The following is a 20,118-nucleotide window of genomic DNA, read 5'->3' as shown; positions in this document are numbered from 1 at the left end:
AGACTGGATTGGAACCAGTCCCGAGTCCACGACCCGTCTAACAAACACGATCTTATGCGGCTCATAGAGGATGGCGCAAAGTTCTGGTTGAAGGAGATTCTAAACTTGCGTTAATCAGAAAACTTTGGCCTCGTGGAGTATCAACCTCTTGATCAAAGATATATAGTGCTTAGTGCTTATCAGCTCCTTTTGTGATTCCTGCTCGTTCAGTCATGTTTTTCGTGAGGCTAATTTCACGAGTGATGATGTTGCTAGTTTGGGACATGGGCTAAATCCTTCCAAGCTTTGGGAGGCCTAGGTGTCCTCGTGATTTTTTGGTTGTAGTTTTCCTCTGTGTATAAAAAAAAATAAAAATAAAAAACACACGACCTTATAAGGTTGACATGTGCTGTGACATTGATAACCCAATCAACACAACATCAAGTAGTCTCCGTGCAGGCTGCATTAATAATACATACAATACAAAGTCGAAGAGCAGTATGTCAGGCTGCATGTAATACCATAGGTTTAGATACACACAAAGTTACTCTCCCTTCAATGTTATATCGAGTTAAGACACACATCACTACTGATGCATCTCACATTATCTCGATTTTGTTTATTTAGCTATAAAGTGAGTAAACTTTCCTCCTTGTCCACTTCTTAACTAGGAAACTAGGGAAGCCTGAAATTCAGAGAAAATACAAAGTAATTAGCAAATTTATTAAAAAGGCGAAGAATAAATGAAATACCATGAATGCAATTGCCCATCAACATTTGTTATATAAATATTTATAACAAAATATATATAAAAAAATGTGAGAGAGTTCGATGAAAGTCACTAACTTGTTTCAATTTAAATAAACACAGCTGAAAATGAAATAGCCCAAAGACACAAACATGAAACCTCAAAATGAACTTGCTCTACAAACTCCTAAAACATCTTCAATCTAATAATCCAAATATTTTGATTATTTTAACTTTTAATTTATTCTTTATAGTATCATCAAATAAAGCAAGCATGTCTTCTCTGATCAAACTTAAAAAAAATCATATAAATAAATAAATAAATATACGTAGCAAAGCAAAAGTAGCTCACCCCAGTTTGAGAGATAAAGTGACATCGGAGCAGTCATCTTCAAGAGAGAGACTTTGAGCACTGTTGCAGCTGGTGGAGGTGGCAATTATGGCAGATTCAGATGACATGCCGTCTTCTTCTCCTCCACCTCCAACATTAGTAATCAACGTCTCCGGCTCCACAAACGCAGGTCCAGTATTTCCTCCGGATAACATCGCCATCTGCTATGCAAAAAATACAAAATAAAAAAAGATAAAGATAAAAAGAAGAAGAAATATGTACATGATTGCGGTAGTTGCTTACCTTCTGCCTTAACTGGTTGTTGGCTTCTACCAGCTCAGCTCCCTGAAATTATAGTCGGTGTGAGTGGAAGAGAAAACCAGAGCCAAACTTGGTTATGATTATTGATGTTAAAGTCCTGATTATTGTAAATAGTTGAAATTTGTTTTCATTTACAGAGTACGTATCAATCATCTAACCTTTTTCTCCAGTGCCATAATCTCACTCATAATCAGCTCTTCCTGAAAAGGAATGGAACATTTGCATTTAGATGTTACTTTATAGTGACAACCCAGATCATATACTCTCCATGCACAAACAACTTCTTCAAACAAAGGACAATTGTGGGACCTACTTTATATTATTCGAACAGTTCATCATTTAGGTTTTCATTCAAGAATCATCCGGCAAAAAAATAGAATATTGGATACTATTTTACCATTTCATTAAATGGTAATGATTTCAGTGTTTTGTAGAGATGCTGTTGTTTACTTATTGGAACACAAATGCAATGTCTTGCACCATTTAACTAAGCTAACGGGGTCTAACCCAATGAAAAATGACTTTAATTTGCAGACCAGAGGTCTCAGGTTCGAACCCCCTTGACATCTTAGTCGTGTGAGTGTCTGTGAAAACCCCCCCTCTAATAATTTAGATTACCGCTTGTACTAACACCATTTGACTATTCTGCAACAAGGATTCCTAAATTATAATAAACGGGTTCGATCATTAAACCACAATACAGAGAGTGACGCCTTGCACCATCCTTACTAGAAAAGAAATTAGCTAGGGCAGACCTTAGTTTCTATCACACGGCCAAGGCTTGCTTCCACCAGTTGTTCTAACTTCAGCAGCTCATCCATATTCAGCCCTTGAAGATCCTCACCTTTCATCTGCCTGTTGCAAGCCAGTCCAATTCCCGCACATAATTCAAGCAATAATACCAGCTAAACAGCCACATATATCTTACAAGTTCATGATGATTTAATTAATTTGTACCTCAGCTGGCGGCTCTTCTCCTCGAGTTCCTTACTCAGTTTGATGTGGTTTTCATTCTCCAGCTAAAATGAGAAATATTGGAACCATTACATAATCTAGTCTGTTACATAAAAAGCTTATAAACGTCAGCCCCGAAAAAAAAACAAAGAAACAACATAACGAGAAGAACAAAAATGATTACAATATATTTTTGAAAATGGAATCAAATGAATTACTGGAACTTACAAGAACATGGATTTACAATTTGTCCTAGTCGTTCTGGGTATTTATTGATTTCCTAGTTTTGTCAGGATTTAGGTAGCTAACAAAATTAGGGTTATATGTGAGCCTGTGAAAGAGGTTATTTAGGGGCTAAGCCTCAATTGCAACCAAAGTGAGAGGGACACATAGAAGTCTCCAACTCAACTATCTGGAGTTCTGAAAAAATCATAAGAAATTAAATCCCCTAAAGCTTGAAAAACAATTCAATAATAGACTTTTCACAAATAGGTCCATTCTAACATGACATACTATACAAAAACGCATATAGAGGCTATTTGGAGAGAAAAACCCAAAACTAACCACTTGTCATTTTCTGATTGGTTGTTAGTGTGTTCAAATTTTCTAAGAACCAATTAGAAAATGACAAATGGCCAATTTTGAGTTTTTATCTTCAAATAGCCCCTATATAATGAACTTATTTGTAAAAACCTATAAAATAATTTACCCTCTCCTTTGAACACTTGGAAAACAACTAACAATAAAAGTAAATAATAATTGATAGTTGATGATGAATCCATGTCCCAATTTTTTCATTGGCTAATTCTTATGTAGACCAAATTAAGTCCACTAGAAATGGACTTATCAAAGCCACCTACATATATATTTAGCCCAAGATGCCGACCCTGCTGCATGCATATACATATGTCTGGCATGTAACAGGATAATGTTTTTTTTTTAATTTTATGTTCAAACAATCAGAACCGTCAGTTGCTATAGAGATACATTTTGAATCTCCAAAGTGCAGATCACAGAGTAATGTTACAATTAATTGCAGAACAATTTAAAAGGGGAAAGAGAAAAGGTCATGGAACTCATTTACTCGCAGCTCAAGAAAGAGTCTGTCTGAATTTTCGAGATCATTTGTGTGCGCTTTATACCTTTCAATAACATCCTTGGTACTTCAAAAGACAAAAGGAAAAAAAACAAACAATCAATTGGCATGTTCACTAGTAAATTATTAGACATAGAAAAATTAAAGTGTGACTAAGCATACATGAGAAACAAAAAAAAAAAAAAAGGAAAAGAATTTAACCCCCATTATTCAAACTTCTGGTTTGCAAACACAGATACACACATATATATATATATATATAATTTTATTTGATATGCATAATGAGAACGTTAAGCTATTTGCTGCTGGTTTTATTGCTTGGTTTGATTACATATGCAAATCAAAACCTCAACTCTAATTCCTTCATAGATATTTTATGGAATTATTATATATAAGACCAACCCAAGCAGCTGAGATATTTTAGAACACAAGGCAAACCGACGTGAGAAAATCAAGTCAGCTAATAAGTGGGCCTCAAAAATCTTAGTCACAGACAGTTCCTCTCACATCAACTCTGGAGCTGATTGAAATATGCTTTGAATATTGTTATCTTTGGTTGGCCTCTTTTTAGTCAGTGGGTGTTTTTGATTGGCTTCTTTTTATCCTGAATTCTTCAGCGCTAGCTACCATGCAAATACGAATCAGATCCAAGTTTTTCTTGCAGGGTAGTGATAGATCTGACAATTCACACAACTCTACGTAGGCCTATGCCAATAATACTACCGAATGACACATATTCATACACCTTCGATATCACATATAAGTGAATTGTTATTAATTTTATGATGCAAATCAAGTTCAAACTTCTACTGGCTTGCGCCAAAAATATCAGGAGTCTCTACCTAGGTGAATAAATCCATGACCATCATCCCAACGTCATCTTTCTCCTATGTCCGGACGTGATCGTCTCCATTCCTCAGTACGGCCATAGACACCGAAGAACTAAAATGTAGTTAACACACCTTAGACTATAACATTTCATTCTTAACTAATCTTGTTCTTCTCAAACACTTTAGAGCTTCAGAAGCCAGATGCACCCCAGAAAGATCATTAAACACGTCGGAAACTTCACACATCACGTGGAGGCCAATTCCCTAGAAGATATATTAATAGACTCTTTTAAACCATTGATTCTTGAAGAACAACTTTATCAAACCCTACTGCAACAACCCCAAAGCTAGGCTAACAGGACATGAAAATCGAGTAGAAAACTAGGGTACCGGTGGGCATAAACAGAGCTGATTGGGGCAAAAAAAAAACCGAGTTGACCAAAAACCAAACCAGTTTGGTTTGATTTTGATTTCGATTCTTGTAGTGAAAAAATCAGACTAAGCCAAACCGAACCGAATATTTATTTTTTAAGTTTTTAATAAAAAATTTAAGCCCAATGCAAAATTTCTAAGCACATAATTAAGCTTTCCCCAAGCCCAACTACAAATCACCTCTCTTTTCTAGGCCCAATCACCTTCCTTTGCATGAAATTGGGACATTTGTGAACTTTTGAGCCCAATTTTTCTTTTTAAAAAAAGGGATTCCGATCCAAAATTGTAACATGAACCTACTCATGGGCAAATCGTACCACACTAGACCGGAGAACTTTTTTCATCAAAACCAAACTGAACCGAACTAGATGAATCGTTCCGATTCTGATTCTAATTTGGGGTGAGAATCGGACCGTACCCACCCTTATAGAAAACTTAGAATCATGTTTTGTGTTAACATGGCCTCGCTTAACAAGCCCTATTTATAATTGGAAAATTTGGACCAATATTGCTCTAATTGGAAACTTGGAAAAGTTTGAAAAATAATGTAAAAAGTAAAATCAAAGGCTAAAGAACAACACTTTTATTCTCCTCTAGTTTTTCAATGTATATTGATTTGAGTAAAATCGTTTTATGTTTTGTTCTGGTTGCAAAAATGAAAACATGGACTGCAATATCGAGAGCTTTAATAGAAAAACTTGAAAAAAAAATACAAAATAGACAAACTAGACAATCTAGCAGCTTTGCATATAACGTGTCAAATTATGCCCGGAAACCTAGAAAAATAAATTTTACATGAAATTTTCAATGGAAATTGATAAGAAATTGCATACTGACATAAACAGTTAAAAGGTCTTTTAATTTTGTTCTGAATTTGCATTAGCATTTTCAAATTGTCTTTTAATCTGTTTCCTTCATTTGACGCATGTTATTAATAGTAAAATAGGAACATCTAGATAACGGAATTCTTTTTAACTGAAAGGAAGCATGACCTTATTTAAATTCTTATTCCATAGTTAACATTTCATTCTCACCCTCCCTCTCATGCATGCACATCTAAGTATGAAACTAGGTTTTAACAAAATCTTTCATGCATTCATGGCAAAAACATGTTATGGTCATAGCTCCACCACCCATTGCCCTACTTTGAAAGCATGCATGCATATTCCTGCTGAAAGTCTTCAGGGGCTTCATCATATCACATTATTTCTAGTAAGAAAACTACAAACATATAATTCAATGTTTGTAACTACATTAATTTACTGGCATTTTTTTAGTTTGGGAGGGGAGAATGAAAGACACCTTCCATTATCTTAAGTTTTAAGGATAAGATATATACATATAGTATAGATATATGTATATATGGTATGGGAAAGAGTAAAATACTCTCTTACTAACTAGACTATCTATCATTTTATGCGGTCAGACTACAAATCTAGATTTGATAATCTACATTCTTATTTGAGTGTATGATTTAATTGATGGTCTAACATATCGTGTTTCTCACAAGAGAACCATTAATTTTATGTCCTTGGATTGGAACAAGGATATTCTTCATTGTATAAGCCCCACCTAAGATTTTATATATATAATATCTACTACCAATATGTGATAGGTGGGAGAGGATAAGATTACAGCTTTTATATATACACTTTTGTCCAAAGAAGATATACACAGTTTTGCTTGGCAAACAAAATTGATTGCGCATGCAGTACAAGAAAAGAACATCATCATAAAATGTTTCTCAAACTGCGACACCTAGCTAGAAGTTGTCTTAATCAAAAGTATACAAGGTGGTAACCCTCGAACTAGTTGCCTTTGAAATAGAGTATAACTATCTAAAAGATTCTCTCTCTCTCTCTCTCTCTCTCTCTCTCTCTCTAGAAGCTTCTAGTTGCCTTTGACACAATAAGTAATGTCTGTTTGCAGAGTTCAAACCATGGAATTTCAGGAAGGACAGGTAATTTCCATAAAAGGCACCCTCTCCTCTAAATATATTTCTACCAAAATGACTGAATCTCAGATTTTCTCTCTCTCTCTCTCTCTCTCTCTCTCTCTCTCTCTCTCTCTCTCTCTCTCGCGCACACACACACACACACAAGTCAAGTCAAACTTCAGACATCATGATCATACATATTGGTTATCTTTTCAAGGAAGGAAAGAGTCAAAAGAATTATAAGGTATATAGTGGTGGGTGCTGGTACCTTGAGCTTGAATAATCAAAGAGCTTGTCAGTAGCAGAGAAGATGATGACAGCCACCTCAGATTCACACAGAACAGATAGCTCTGCAGCTTTCTTGAAGAGCCCTCTTCTTCTCTTTGAGAAGGTCACCTGCCTTGCTGGCAGGTAGTCAATCTTCTTGATCTTGATCTTCTCCCTCATCATTTTCACCGTTTCCCTTCAAAAAAATTCAAACCAACCACTTTTCACATATATTATTATCTTCACACACTCAAAAACTACACAATATTTTCTGGGTTCCTTCTCAAAATTTAACCTTTTAATGGTCCCCAGATCTAAATGAACAAAACCCAGAAAAACCCACCAACCAAAATAGGTCAACGTTCACAACAAAAAGAAGAAGAAGAAGAAGAAGAAGAAGAAGAAGAAGAAGAAGAAGAAGAAGCCTAATTAATTTAATTAATCTCTGGGTTTTCCTCTCTGTTTTTATTGTTTACCTTTGTCGGGGTTTCAGCCCGGTCTGAAGTTTTGGTCTGTCCAGAAAAACTAAGAGAACTAGAGAGATAAAGGGCGGCTACTGCTGGTGGCTGGTTGTTCAAGAAAGGAAATTTTCCTTTTTATGGAAAACATCTATTTCTATTATCCTCTGCTTTACTTTCGGTCTCTTCTGGGAAAACAATGTAAGAAACCTGAGCAAATCGACGGGGACAGATGCACCTTGCCGTTGATGCAAGCAATCTCCACCGTTGATCTTGTAATGCGTCAGCACAAATTGTAGCATCTTACTTTTTGTGATCGATTTTGTCCATATCTAAGTTATGTTTTTTCGTTCAGAAGTATCTTAAGTTTAGTTTGTTGTCGGTTTAATTCTTACTACGTGTAGGGTTACAAAAAAATGAATAAATTTTATTTTTATGTGGAGTCGGATGGAGACAGGTCATTCGCTGTCATGTCACTTGATTGGGCTCACCATGCGACACGTGGCTGTCTATATCTTGCTCAGGTTCCTTTGCCCCAGTTCACTTTTATCCATTTAATCCACGCAAACAGTACGTGTCTCGCCGTGACAATGATAACCCAAGCAAATTCAAAATCAACATAACTCACCATGCAAGCTGCATTAATACAGAGTTTTAAATACAATACAAAGTCAGAGCAATTTCAAGCTTGCATGTAACGCATAGGTTTAGATACAACACACAGTCACCCTCCCTTTGATAATTTTTCAAAGTTATGTCGAGTTAAGACACACAATTACTGATATCTTACAATACCTCAACTTTGTTTATTTAGTTATAAGGAGAGTAAACTTTCATCTTTCTCCACTTCTTAACGCCTGAAATTCAGAGAAAATACGTATAAAGTGATTAGTAAATTTATTTAAAATGTGAAGAATAAATGAAATACCATGAATGCAACTGTGCACCAACATTTGTTTGTGGGGATGTTTTAACTTGTATTATGCAGGTTACGATGTCATAGTGGGAGTGTGGATAAATTCTCCCCTATGTTTTCAGCCCCTTTCAGTGTTGGGATTCCTCAACTGAAGCTTTCTGTAATTTTCATAGAACAATGCGGGAAAGTTAATTATTTTTATTTTTATACAAAAAATGTTTAAATTAATTTTATTTAGATTGCCATACTATGCAATAATGATGACGTTAATTCACATAAGCCATCTATTATTTTCTATAACAAAATATAATTTAAAAAATGTGAAATTTCAGTGAAAGTCACTTTTTTCAATTTAAATAAACTCAAAAAATGAAATGGCCCAAATACATAAAAATGAAACCTCAAAAGAAACTTGATCTACAAACCCCTAAAACATCTTCAATCGAATTGGGAGGATTAGTATGTAAACGGAAAGGCTCTAATGAAGTGTTTAGAGTGAGGAGCTTATTTGAAGGGTTCAATCCCACCATCAACAAATGAGAGAAAATCAATGAACTTAAACATTTTAAATAGTTTGATAGTGAAATTAAACCCCTCAAATAAGCTCCTCACTCTAAACTCCTCATTGTAGAAGCTCCGGTGTAGTAAATAGGTGAAAACAGTTAGGCCCAAATGAGCACTTATACTGTATTACTGAAAATATTGAAGTTGCTGGGAAATAAATCATCGTGCAATTGTTTTTGTACAATTTATCTGAAATTCGTGATGACTTCTGAGAATTGTCAATACTTCTATATTAAAAAAAAAAATGTCGGCGGGATAAGCAATTCATAGTTTTTCTTTTCTAAAAATCCAAATATTTTGGTTTGGTAGAGTTAAAAAATGAAACCCAAGATAAAGTTGACAAGTACAGAAATAAATCTAAGCAAAACCCTCACAACACAAGGGAAGGGAAATATCCTCCTCCCTCTTATTGCACGACGCCCGAGTACCATCAAATAAAGCAATGATCCAGCATGTCTTCTCAGATGAAACTTTAAAGCATATAAATAGCAAATAGCAAAAGTAGCTCACCCCAGTTTGAGAGACAAAGTGACCTCATCGGAGGAGTCATCTTCAAGAGAGAGACTGACAGCACTGTTGCAGGTGGTGGAGATAGCAGATTCAGCTGACATGCCTTCTTCTTCTCCTCCACCTTCAATATTATTATTCAACCTCTCCGGATCCATAAGCGCAGGTCCAGTATTTCCTCCGGATAACATCACCATCTGCTATGCAAAAAATTACAAGAGAAAAAAAGATCAACCCATAATCTTTTATTAAGAGCACTCTTCCTCTCAAAAAACAAAAAGAGAAGAAGAAAAAGTAAGAAGAAGTATTTACATGATTGTGGTAGTTGCTTACCGTCTGCCTTAGCTGGTTGTTGGCTTCAACTAGCTCAGCTCCCTGAAATTATAGTCAGTGAATGAAAGAGAGAACCAAAGCCAAACTTGGTTATGATTATTGATGTTAATTTATATATGTTTTTAAGTCGTGATTATTTTACGTTTGTTTCCATTTACAGATCTGTACGTATCAATCATCTAACCTTTCTTTCAAGTGCCATAATCTCACTCTTAATCAGCTCTTCCTGGAAAAGAATGGAACAGTTGCATTTAGATGTTAGTTTTCAGAAAATAAGGCTTGGTGACAACTCAGAATACACCTATGCTTTTCACAAAATACAGCAATAAAAATATACCCTATTTACAGAGACGATACTTCTTCAAACAAATACCTACTTTATATTATTCGAACGGTTCATTGCTTATGTCTTCATTCAAGAATCATCCAGAAAAGAAAAAAATTAAATTATAAAAAAAAAAAAAAAAAGCTAGGGCACTGCTTACTAGAAAATAAAATAGCTAGGGCAGACCTTAGTTTCCATGACACGGCCAAGGCTTGCTTCCACCACTTGCTCCAACTTCAGCAACTCATCCAGATTCAGCCCTTCAAGATCCTCACCTTTCATCTGCCTGTTGCAAGCCAGTCCAATTTCAGCAGATACATCAAACAACAATACCAGCTAAACAGCCACATATATCTTACAAGATCATGAATTTTGTACCTCAGCTGGCGGCTCTTCTCCTCGAGTTCCTTACTCAGTTTGATGTGGTTTTCATTCTCCAGCTAAAATGATAAATATTGGAACCATTACATAATTTAATCTGTCTCTGTCAAATGAAAAGCTTATAAACGTCAGCATCGAAAAATATAAGGAAAAAAAAAAACAAAAAGGATTACAATATATTTTTGAAAATGGAATTAAATGAATTACTTGAACATACAAGAACATGGATTTACAATTTGTCCTAGTCATTAATACCTTAGAAAAACTTAGGGATTTCATTAATAGCAACAAACCCAACTTAGATCAAGGCAAATGGAAAAAGAACATATGACAGATTAAATTGAGATAACAGATTAAATCTAAAGCACAATATTAACACGTAGGGGAATCTTACTTTATTGGAAGATGGCAGGATACCACTCATCCATATTGTTAGGGCAAAAACTTCAACATTTTTACTCCCCAACCAACCACTACTCTAGCATCAAAACAGAGTTTCTTTCCTGATTACTCAAATTCTATAGAGATAAGGAGTTTAATGAAATTTTGACCCAAGTATTCATGTTATTCTTGTGCTAAGCTGCTCCAAATTTTTGTGTTTAGAGTTTTCTGGTGCTGGGGCAACAAGGGAAATTTTATTTATTTATTATTATTATTTTTTTTTTGGTGGGTTTTGCGATCGTTCTGGGTATTTTTTGCTGAAAAAAAAAAATGATTGATTGATAGTTGCTGATGAATCTATATTGCAATTTTTTCATTGGGTAATTGTCAAACAACACCAGGACTTGGCCCAAGACTACTATTTCCTTCCATCTGTAGACCAAATTCATAAGTCCCACTAGAAATGGACTTATCAAAGCCACCTAGCCACACATATTTAGCCCAAGAGGCCGACCCTGCTGCATGCATATGTACATAAGTCTGGCATGTAACAGGAAATAATGCTTTTTATTTATGTTCAAACAATCAGAACCTTCAGATGCTATATAGAGAGATATTTTGAAGCTCCAAAGTGCAGATCACATAGTATGTTACCATTAATTGCAGAACAATTTAAAAGGGGGAAACGGAAAAGGTAAACCATTGAACTCATTTACCTGCAGCTCAATCTCTTGATTGTTCGATTTTTCGACACCATTTATGTCTGCGTTGTACCTTTCAATAACATCCTTGGTACTTCATAACAAAAAAAGAAAAAATATAAAAATCAATCGGCATGTTCACTAGTAAATTGTTAGACATTGAAGAACTAACATGTGACTAAACATAAATGAGAAACAAAAAAATGGAAAAGAATTTAACCCCATTATTCAAACTTCTGGTTTGCAAACACCAAGACACACACTAATGTCTAATTCAGGGTTTTGATAATCTGCAATTTATCACTGGCATAACTTCAACGCTAAGCCATAAAGCATGATGGCATCTTGCCAAAAAATTGAATTATTTTCATACTTAAGTGTCTGTAACTAACATAACCAGCAATCAGAGTGATCTACAACTTACCCCCAACTTCAAAAAATTCAGAACTTTTTGTGTTGGAATTTGGTTTCCAATTATAATGACTGCATTTTCAATTATAATGCAAAATACAAGCAAACCCAGGATTGGATTTCCAATTTTCTGCAGACCCAGAATTTTTCCAGTTATATATTGGAGATCCAAAAAAGGGCTACACCATAGAATAACCCAATCATCTCAAGAGAGAACAAGTACAAAGAATAATTTCATTAGATTTTTTTACAAAAAATAGCATCAACAGTAACCAACCACTTTGGACATGCATGCAATAATCTAATTATGATTTATTAAAAAAGTAAATTCAAAAGTGAAAAGCGAATTAACTAATTTACCCCTCCCTCCCCCCACAAATTAAAAAAAAAATATATATATATATATATATGTTACAGATTTGGATATTTTTGTACCATTAGTACTGTTCCTTGCTAGCATCAGAAAAGGGTTTCATTCAAGACCATCATCACAACTATGATTTTGGAGATTTTGAAATGAAATAAATACTTGTTTTATATGCATAATGAGAACGTTAAGCTATTTGCTGCTGGCTTTATCGCATGGTTTGGTTATGCACATCAAAACGTCAAATCAAATTCCTTCATAGCTATTTTATAGAAAATCTATATATATACGGCCCCTAAGAGACTACCAACATATTTAATGAATACTTATTAAAGAATGTCCCTATATATATATATATAAAAGACCAACCCAACAAGCAACTGAGATAGTTTACAACACAAGGCATTTATATATGGAAAATGCTAGGGAGACCATCTTTAGAGACCAACTTATATATCATATCTCTAATAGAGATGAGACCCATTGTATTAGTGAGCTTCCTTTCTGGGTTGCTTTGTTTTGTAGTTTTTGTGCCCTCCCCATTTTTGACGAGGTTTCGGAATGAAATATCACTATTTGACAAAAAAATAATAGATTTACTTGAATTCGAATTCATTTTTCCTTGTATGGGGTCATTCGATGCTGGTGGAAAAGATTGATAAACAATACATTGGAAAAATCTTTCGTGCCTATGAATATTAATAGATTGATTGTTACACTTATGTATCTTCTAATAGATTGATTGTTAAATCTTAAACCAAAACTCAAGCTCCCCAGAGTGACCTCATACCAAGCTAGAAAGAACCATTAAACAAACCAACTTGTCGTGGTTTGGCAATCATCCGAAAACCAAAACTCGCCAATCTTAGGCAACTTCTACTGCCTAAGATCTTGCTTGCTTGATTACTAAACCACATACTAGTTAAGTTAGTGTTTGTACCAAAATTTTCACAAGTCATCAGGCAGAATAGAAAACGGGTAAACAAAGCCACTCATTTTGCGCAAAAAATTTCAAAAGTCCCTACTAGGTGAATAAATCCACAACCATCATCCCGACGCCAGCTTTCTACAATGTCCTGACATCATCATCTCCATTCCTCAATACGCCCTTAGAGATCGAAATACTAAATCGTGGTTAAGACATCTTAGACAAGAACTCTCTTCTTTAAACATACTTAATTCATGTAGAACAGATGTTGAAGGCAATTGAAGAAGAGTTGAAGAGACGCGCGCAAGGGCAAACCTAGAAAGCTGCAAGTTTGGGCCCATGACCCCATCGATTCGAAGAGAACAGCTTTTTCAGGCATCCGAGACCGTTAACAACCCAAAATCCAGTTTTTATGTTTTATAAGTTTTTGAAAAACTTTGTAATTTTTCATATTTTAATTCCTTGTTTATTCCTAGGGTTTCTAGAGTATTTAAAGAATTTTTAACTTGTGGCTAGGGTTAGGTTATGTTATTCTAGATTATCAATAAACTTGAGGTTCCCTCATTTCTTCATGGTTGATTCCAAAGTTGTGTGTTTTAGTCTAAATCTTTAGCCATCCGATTGTCACGATGTGTCATTAATGCAAGTAGACGCCCACAATGTAAGTTTTTTCAACCAAATTACAGAATTGAAGAAAACCTTAAAGGTTAAAGTAGTGTATCGAACAAGTGTTTTAGCCATCTTCATCTAGCTTTTTACAGGACGCACTGCTCTTGAATTTTGTTCGCATCATCTAGAAAGACTAAAATCATCATACGACTTCTACCTCCTCCTTAATTGACCCATTTTTGGTACTTGCAGAGACAGTCATAGCACCAACATTGTGAGCTTGATTTATCATCCTTAACGGTCTAAAGGATTGTTACTTTCTTAAAAAGTCAACCTTGTAGTGAATACTATTATCCCACTGGAACAAGGGGATCTAGACTCCCCAAAGCTAGGCTAATAGGACATGAAAATCTAGTAGAAAACTTGGAATCATGTAAAACATTAAACAACCAAGTGACAACGTAGGGAGTGGTGAACCTAAGACACGGTAAGAAGATGTACTATGAAGTGGTGAACCGACTAAAATGGGAAGAAAACTTGGTGTAAGTGGCTAAGGACTCCAACATGTTATAACATGGTCTCGCTAAACAAGCCCTTAAGAGTTTCAAAATACAAATATGAATGAAACATCTCAAAACTTAACAATAATATTGGGCGAGTCTCATGAACACACATGACGTTGGAGTTCCTATATAAATCTTTCGACACATTACTAAATAAATCTTTCGAAAATATAGTATAATATCCAAGAGCAATACTTTTTGGAGAATTCGGACCAATATAATATTGCTCTACTAGGAAACTTGGAGAAGTTTGAAAAATAATGTAATAGTAAAATATTCATTTCATGGTTTTTGTTTTGGTTGCAAGTACTCTGGTGCTTGAATATAAATACAATTAGAAAACCTTTAAAAAATATATTTAAAAACTTTGCATATAACATGTCAATTAGGAAACCTAGAAAAAAAACTTTTAAAGAAAACTGATAAGAAATTGCATACTGACATAAACAATTAAAGGTCGTCTCTATTTTGTTATTTTTAACCGAGACCTCCATTTGTATCAAAGCTTTTTTATATTTATGTTTTAACGGCATTCACCCTCTTGCAAATAGCATCGCCATATAAGACCACCTTAGAGTTTATTTTTCGGTTAAAGAAGACCACTTTGGAGGTGGTATTTCTAGTTTGTGTTTTTTTATTTTTTTATTTTATAAAAATATATATATATATATATATATAAATGATCAGCGCAATTATTTTTGTTAACTGAAAGGATGCGTGACCTTATTTAAATTCTTATTCCATAGTTAACATTTCATTCTCACCCTCCCTCTTTTTCCTTCCTCTCATGCATGCACATCTAATTCTTATTCCATGGCAAAAACATGTTATGGTCATAGCTCCACCACCCATTGCCCTAGTTGAAAGCATGCATGCATATTCCTGCTGAAAGTCTTCAAGGCTTCTATGATGAATTCTCAAGTTATCATCATACCACTTTATTCCTAGTAAGAAAATTACAAACATATAATTCAATGTTTGCAACCACATTAATGTACGGGCATTTTGTCGTTTAGGTCCTTTTCAAACACAACCCACCAATATCTTAACTTTGATGGATAAGATACATATAGATATGTATATATATGGTAAAGAGTTAAATACTCTCTTACTAGCTTAGACTATCTAACATTTTATGTGGTCAAACTACGAATCTAGAATTGGTAATCTGCTTTCTTGTTTGAGTGTATGATTCGATTGATGGTCTAATATATCGTGTCTCTTACAAGAGAACATTAATTTAAGTGGGAAGAATGTTCGAAGGATAACATATATACATATAGATGTATATACATATTGTAAAGGGTCGAATACTCACTCACTAGCTATAGTAACTATCATTTTATGCGGTTAAATTATGAATTTAAAAAAGGTGATCTGCTTTATTATTTGAGTGTATGATTCGATTGATGGTCTAATATATCGTGTCTCTCACAAGAGAACATTAATTTTACCTTGGACTTGGACAATGATATTCTTCATTGTATAGGCCCCACCTAAGATATTATATAATATCTATTACCAACATGTGATAGGTGGGAAAGGATGAGATTGAAGCAGCGAGATATACTAGGTCATAAGATTACAGAATTTGCTAAACAAGATATATACGTACACAGTTTTACATATGCATGCATGTAGTACAAGAAAAGAACATCACCATCATACACACCACATCTTTCCAGAAGTTGTCTTAGTCAAAAGTAGACTTTATTTTCCTTAAGTGGATAGACATACAAGGTAGTAACCCTCGAACTAGGTTTTTTTGAAACAGAGTATGACTATCTAAAAGTATATTTCGACAACAACAAAAACACCTATCTAAAAGTATCATCTACAAGATTCTCTCTCTCTCTCTGGAAGCTTCTGGATTCTCCATTTTTTTCTGTTGGAAGCTTAGATACAATAAATAATGTCTGTGTGCACAGTTCAAACCATGGAATTTCTGGAAGGACAGGAAATTTCCATAAAGGCACTCTCCCTCTCCTCTAAATATATTTCTACCCAAATGACTGCATCTCAGAATCTCCCTCTCTCTCTCTTTCTCACCCACACAGAGAGAAGTGAAGTTATCAGACTTCAGAGACATCATGATCATACATATTCTTATTTTTTCAAGGAAGGAAAAGTCAAAAGAATTATAAGGTATGTTGCTGGTACCTTGAGCTTGAATAATGAAAAAGCTTGCCAGTAGCAGAAAAGATGACAACTGCCACCTCAGATTCACACAGAACAGATAGCTCTGCAGCTTTCTTGAAGAGCCCTCTTCTCCTTTTTGAGAAGGTCACCTGCCTTGCAGGCAAGTAGTCAATCTTCTTGATCTTGATCTTATTCCTCATCATCTTCAAAAAAAGTCAAACCAACCACTTTTCACATACACTCAAAAACTATACAATATTTTCTGGGTTTCTTCTCAATTTTAAACTTTTAATGGTTCCCAGATCTAAATGAACAAAACCCAGAAAAACCCACCACCCAAAACACAAAGAAGAAGAAGAGGAGGAGAAGAACCCTAATGAATTAAATTCTGGGTTGTCCTCTTTGTTTAATGTTTACCTTCGTTGGTGGGTTTCGGGGTCTGCGTTCGAAATGAGAGAGAGAAATGGCTGCTGCTGCTGCTGTCTGGTTGTTGTTCAAGAAAGGAAATGAAATGATTTATGAATTTTCCTTTATATGGAAATATATATTCTTCTATTATCTTCTGGGGAAACAAGGTTAAGAAACCTGAGCAAATCGACGGGGACAGATGCTGTTGACGTTGATGAATGCAATCTCCACCGTTGATATGTGACTTGAGAAAATGTGGCATCTGACTTTTTGTGACTGAGTTTGTCAGAAATATCTAAGTTTTTGTTTTTTCTGTCGGTAAAATTCTTATTACGTGTCGGGCTACAAAAGAAAGAAGAATTTTTTTTTTTTATAGGTGTGGAGGATGGCACTTTGACACAGGTCATGCGCTGTCATGCCACTTGATTGAGCCCACCATGACACGTGGCTTTGTCTTTATCTTGCTCAGGTTACTTTCCCCAGGCCACTTGTATTGATTTAATCCACGCAGACAATACGAGTCTGGCTATATGAGTTTCTTCTTAAACATTCTGGTTCCGACAGTTAAAATTTGTTTCACTTGTTTTTGTCTGGTTTAAGTTTTGGTGTACATGAGTTGTAATAGTATAAATAAAACAATTTTACCTATAATGTCATTCGTGGGACTAAACTTCACGATATCTTGAAATGAGCTTTGTAACTTGAAAACAATGAAGAAAGACATCTAAGTCTTTAAGCACATCGGTCTACGACCCGCGCGTACCGTTTGCCTGTGTGACATTGATAACCCAAACAATACAAAATTAACAAGTCTCTCCATGCAGGCTGCATTGATACAGAGTTCTAAATACAATACAAAGTCAAAGAGCAATATGTCAAAGGTTGCATGTTTTGATACAACACAAAGTTACTCTCCCTTCAATATTTTTCAATCTGGTATTAAGTTAAAACACACAATCACCAATATCTCACAATACCACAACTTTCTTTATTTAGCTATAAGGAGAGTAAACTTTCATCTTTCTCCACTTCTTAACCAAGGAAATTAGGGACGCCTGAAATTCATAGTAAAGTGAAAAGAAAATTTATTAAAAATGGTGAAGAGTAAATAAAATACCATGAATAATTAAAGGGTAATGCTAGACTTGCCACATTTTTGTACCACGTTGTGTACCACCTCTCTAATAGAAGTGGAGCCCACCAATACAACGGGGCCCACCTCTATTAGAGAGGTGGTACACAATATAATATGAAAAATATGGTAAGTCTAGCATTTTCCATAATTAAAATGCTTGGGAGGGTAAAGTGGTAAAGAGGTGAAAACACTTTGGTTAGGCCCAAATGATATATATCTTTTTTCCAAAAACATATTACTGTAAATATCTGAAACACATGATGACTTTCAAGTAACATTTCTATAATAAAAAATATTGTCAAGTACAGAAAACATCCAATATTTTTGGTTTGGTAAAGTTAAAATTGAAACCCAGAATCAAGTTGACAAGTACAGAAAATATCCTAGTTGTTCTGTATTGCACGACAACCGAGTATTAAAAATTCTAAAACTTCTATTCTCTGATCTCATCAAACTTAAAAAGCAAAGATATATATATACACAAATAGCAAAGCAAAAGAAAGCTAGCTCACCCCAGTTTGAGAGATAAAATGACGTCGTCGGAACAGTCATCTTCAAGAGAGAGACTGAGAACACTGTTGCAGCTGGTGGAGGTAGCAGATTCAGATGGCTCCATAAGCGCAGGTCCAGTATTTCCTTTGGATAACATCACCATCTGCTATGCAAAAAATACAAAATATTTATTTAAAAAAGAGAAAAAAGGATCAACCCATCTTTTATTAAGAACAATATATATGTTGCTTACCCTCTCCCTTAACATCACCATCTGATTGTTGGCTTCTACCAGCTCAGTTCCCTGAAATTATAGTTGGTGCATGCAAGAGAAAACCAGAGCCAAACTTTGTTATGATTATTTATGTTGAAATTTGTTTTCATTTACAGAGTACGTATCAATCATCTAACCTTTTTCTCAAGTGCCACAATATCACTCATAATCAGTTCTTCCTGAAATTTGCATTTAGATGTTAGTTTATTTGCTTTTCACAACACAGAGCAATTAAAATATACTCTGCATACACAAGGGGCAGACCTTAGTTTCCATCACACGGACAAGGGTTGCTTCCACCAGTTGTTCCAACTTCAGCAACTCATCCAGATCCAGCTCTTCAAGATCCTCACCTTTCATCTGCCTGTTGCAAGCCAGTCCAATTCCAGCAGAAACATCAAACAACAATACCAGCTAAACAGCCACATATATCTTACAAGTTCATGATGATTTAATAAATTTGTACCTCAGCTGGCGGTTCTTCTCCTCAAGTTCCGTACTGAGTTTGGTGTGGTTTTCATTATCCAGCTAAAATGAGAAATATTGGAACCATCATTTAGAGAATTTAATCTGTCTCTGTTACATGAAAAGCTTATAAACGTCAGCCCCGTAAAGAAACAAAGAAACAGCATAATGGGGGAAAAAAAAAAGGATTACAATATTTTTTTTGAAATGGAATTACTTGAACATACAAGAACATGGATTTACAATTTGTCCTAGTCATTAATACCTTTGAAAAACTTAGGGATTTAATTAATAGCAACAAACCCAACTCGCAGAAATTCGAATTTTCGATTGAGGCAAATAGAAAAAGAACTTGTATTGATTAAATTGAGATAACAGATTAAATCTAAAGCACAATATTAACACGTAGGGTATCCAAACTCTTACTTTATTGGAAGATGGCACGTTAAAATCGCATAATCAAAGTCCTCGATAGGCCATGATATTGCTAGGTCAAATATTAGAGCTTAAGATACTTATTTTTTTTTATCCTTGGTGGACTTTATGGCAATGCCTCTCAACTTCTATAGGGATAAAGAATTTAATGAAATTTTGACCTGAGTATTCATGTTAGTCTTGTGCAGCGGCTCTAAATTTGGAGTTCTTCAACCTGTGTTTACAGTTTTTGGGTGCTGAGGCAAGAAGGGATTTTTATTTTTTATATATTTTATTTTAGTGGGAATATTGTATACATTCAGGCAAGGTGATTTTTATGGGGACTGTACTGTGCTGCTTGTTTTCTGTTCTCTTCATGGGGTTTTGAGGTGGTTCTGGGTATTTTTGATTTCCTAGTTTCTTCAGGATTTAGGTAGCTAACAAAATTAGGGTT

The 20,118-nt window shown here is 34.8% G+C and overlaps 3 protein-coding genes across 10 annotated transcripts in view; all 3 read right to left on the bottom strand.

Annotated features, from left to right (window-relative positions):
• Positions 1 to 412: 412 nt before the first annotated feature.
• On the bottom strand, positions 413 to 7,648 carry LOC117628054 (MADS-box protein JOINTLESS-like). The gene is made up of 9 exons (XM_034360418.1): positions 7,370 to 7,648; positions 6,895 to 7,089; positions 3,417 to 3,495; positions 2,336 to 2,397; positions 2,134 to 2,233; positions 1,537 to 1,578; positions 1,361 to 1,402; positions 1,079 to 1,278; positions 413 to 664 (listed from the first exon to the last, which is right to left on the bottom strand). Exons 2-9 carry the CDS (start codon positions 7,074 to 7,076, stop codon positions 655 to 657), a joined length of 717 nt encoding a protein of 238 aa, XP_034216309.1. The 5' UTR covers positions 7,077 to 7,089; positions 7,370 to 7,648; the 3' UTR covers positions 413 to 654.
• Positions 7,649 to 7,958: 310 nt separating this feature from the next.
• On the bottom strand, positions 7,959 to 17,308 carry LOC117628031 (MADS-box protein JOINTLESS-like). Of its 2 annotated transcripts, none has more exons than XM_034360381.1 (9): positions 16,894 to 17,308; positions 16,498 to 16,679; positions 11,475 to 11,553; positions 10,375 to 10,436; positions 10,183 to 10,282; positions 9,856 to 9,897; positions 9,651 to 9,713; positions 9,342 to 9,535; positions 7,959 to 8,208 (listed from the first exon to the last, which is right to left on the bottom strand). In XM_034360381.1, exons 2-9 carry the CDS (start codon positions 16,677 to 16,679, stop codon positions 8,202 to 8,204), a joined length of 729 nt encoding a protein of 242 aa, XP_034216272.1. In that variant the 5' UTR covers positions 16,894 to 17,308; the 3' UTR covers positions 7,959 to 8,201. The 2 variants fall into 2 exon arrangements, with proteins under 2 accessions (XP_034216272.1, XP_034216280.1); XM_034360389.1 differs by having other exon boundaries at positions 9,672 to 9,713.
• A 111-nt stretch (positions 17,309 to 17,419) lies between these two features.
• LOC117627986 (MADS-box protein JOINTLESS-like) overlaps positions 17,420 to 20,118 on the bottom strand; it is a 36,721-nt gene continuing 34,022 nt past the window's right edge. For 4 of the 7 annotated variants that reach the window (XM_034360354.1, XM_034360330.1, XM_034360322.1 and 1 more), the window contains exons 11-16: positions 19,252 to 19,313; positions 19,050 to 19,149; positions 18,923 to 18,964; positions 18,765 to 18,815; positions 18,532 to 18,677; positions 17,420 to 17,654 (exon numbers count right to left, since the gene is read on the bottom strand). In XM_034360354.1, the coding sequence (XP_034216245.1) occupies positions 17,609 to 17,654; positions 18,532 to 18,677; positions 18,765 to 18,815; positions 18,923 to 18,964; positions 19,050 to 19,149; positions 19,252 to 19,313 (447 nt within the window). In that variant the 3' untranslated portion in view covers positions 17,420 to 17,608. Of the gene's footprint in view, positions 17,655 to 17,682; positions 17,940 to 18,531; positions 18,678 to 18,764; positions 18,816 to 18,922; positions 18,965 to 19,049; positions 19,150 to 19,251; positions 19,314 to 20,118 lie in introns of those variants that run through there. The other 3 variants (XM_034360338.1, XM_034360362.1, XM_034360369.1) reach the window with 3 other exon arrangements.

This window comes from Prunus dulcis, chromosome 1 (assembly GCF_902201215.1).
Source record: "Prunus dulcis chromosome 1, ALMONDv2, whole genome shotgun sequence".
Lineage (NCBI taxonomy): Eukaryota > Viridiplantae > Streptophyta > Magnoliopsida > Rosales > Rosaceae > Prunus > Prunus dulcis.
The sequence above is the reverse complement of the archived record's forward strand: the minus strand, read 5'-3'. Positions and strand labels throughout refer to the sequence as shown.

Bases quoted from the DNA above. Each gene is read 5' to 3' on its own strand.
- LOC117628054 (XM_034360418.1), bottom strand. From the start codon at position 7,076: ATGATGAGGGAGAAGATCAAGATCAAGAAGATTGACTACCTGCCAGCA. The intron at 3,496-6,894 runs GTACCAGCACCC...TGTCTTTTGAAG, and splicing joins TTTGATTATTCAAGCTCAAG to TACCAAGGATGTTATTGAAA. The intron at 2,234-2,335 runs GTACAAATTAAT...GGCTTGCAACAG, and splicing joins GAGAAGAGCCGCCAGCTGAG to GCAGATGAAAGGTGAGGATC.
- LOC117628031 (XM_034360381.1), bottom strand. From the start codon at position 16,679: ATGATGAGGAATAAGATCAAGATCAAGAAGATTGACTACTTGCCTGCA. The intron at 10,283-10,374 runs GTACAAAATTCA...GGCTTGCAACAG, and splicing joins GAGAAGAGCCGCCAGCTGAG to GCAGATGAAAGGTGAGGATC. The intron at 9,714-9,855 runs GTTAGATGATTG...CTATAATTTCAG, and splicing joins TTATGGCACTTGAAAGAAAG to GGAGCTGAGCTAGTTGAAGC.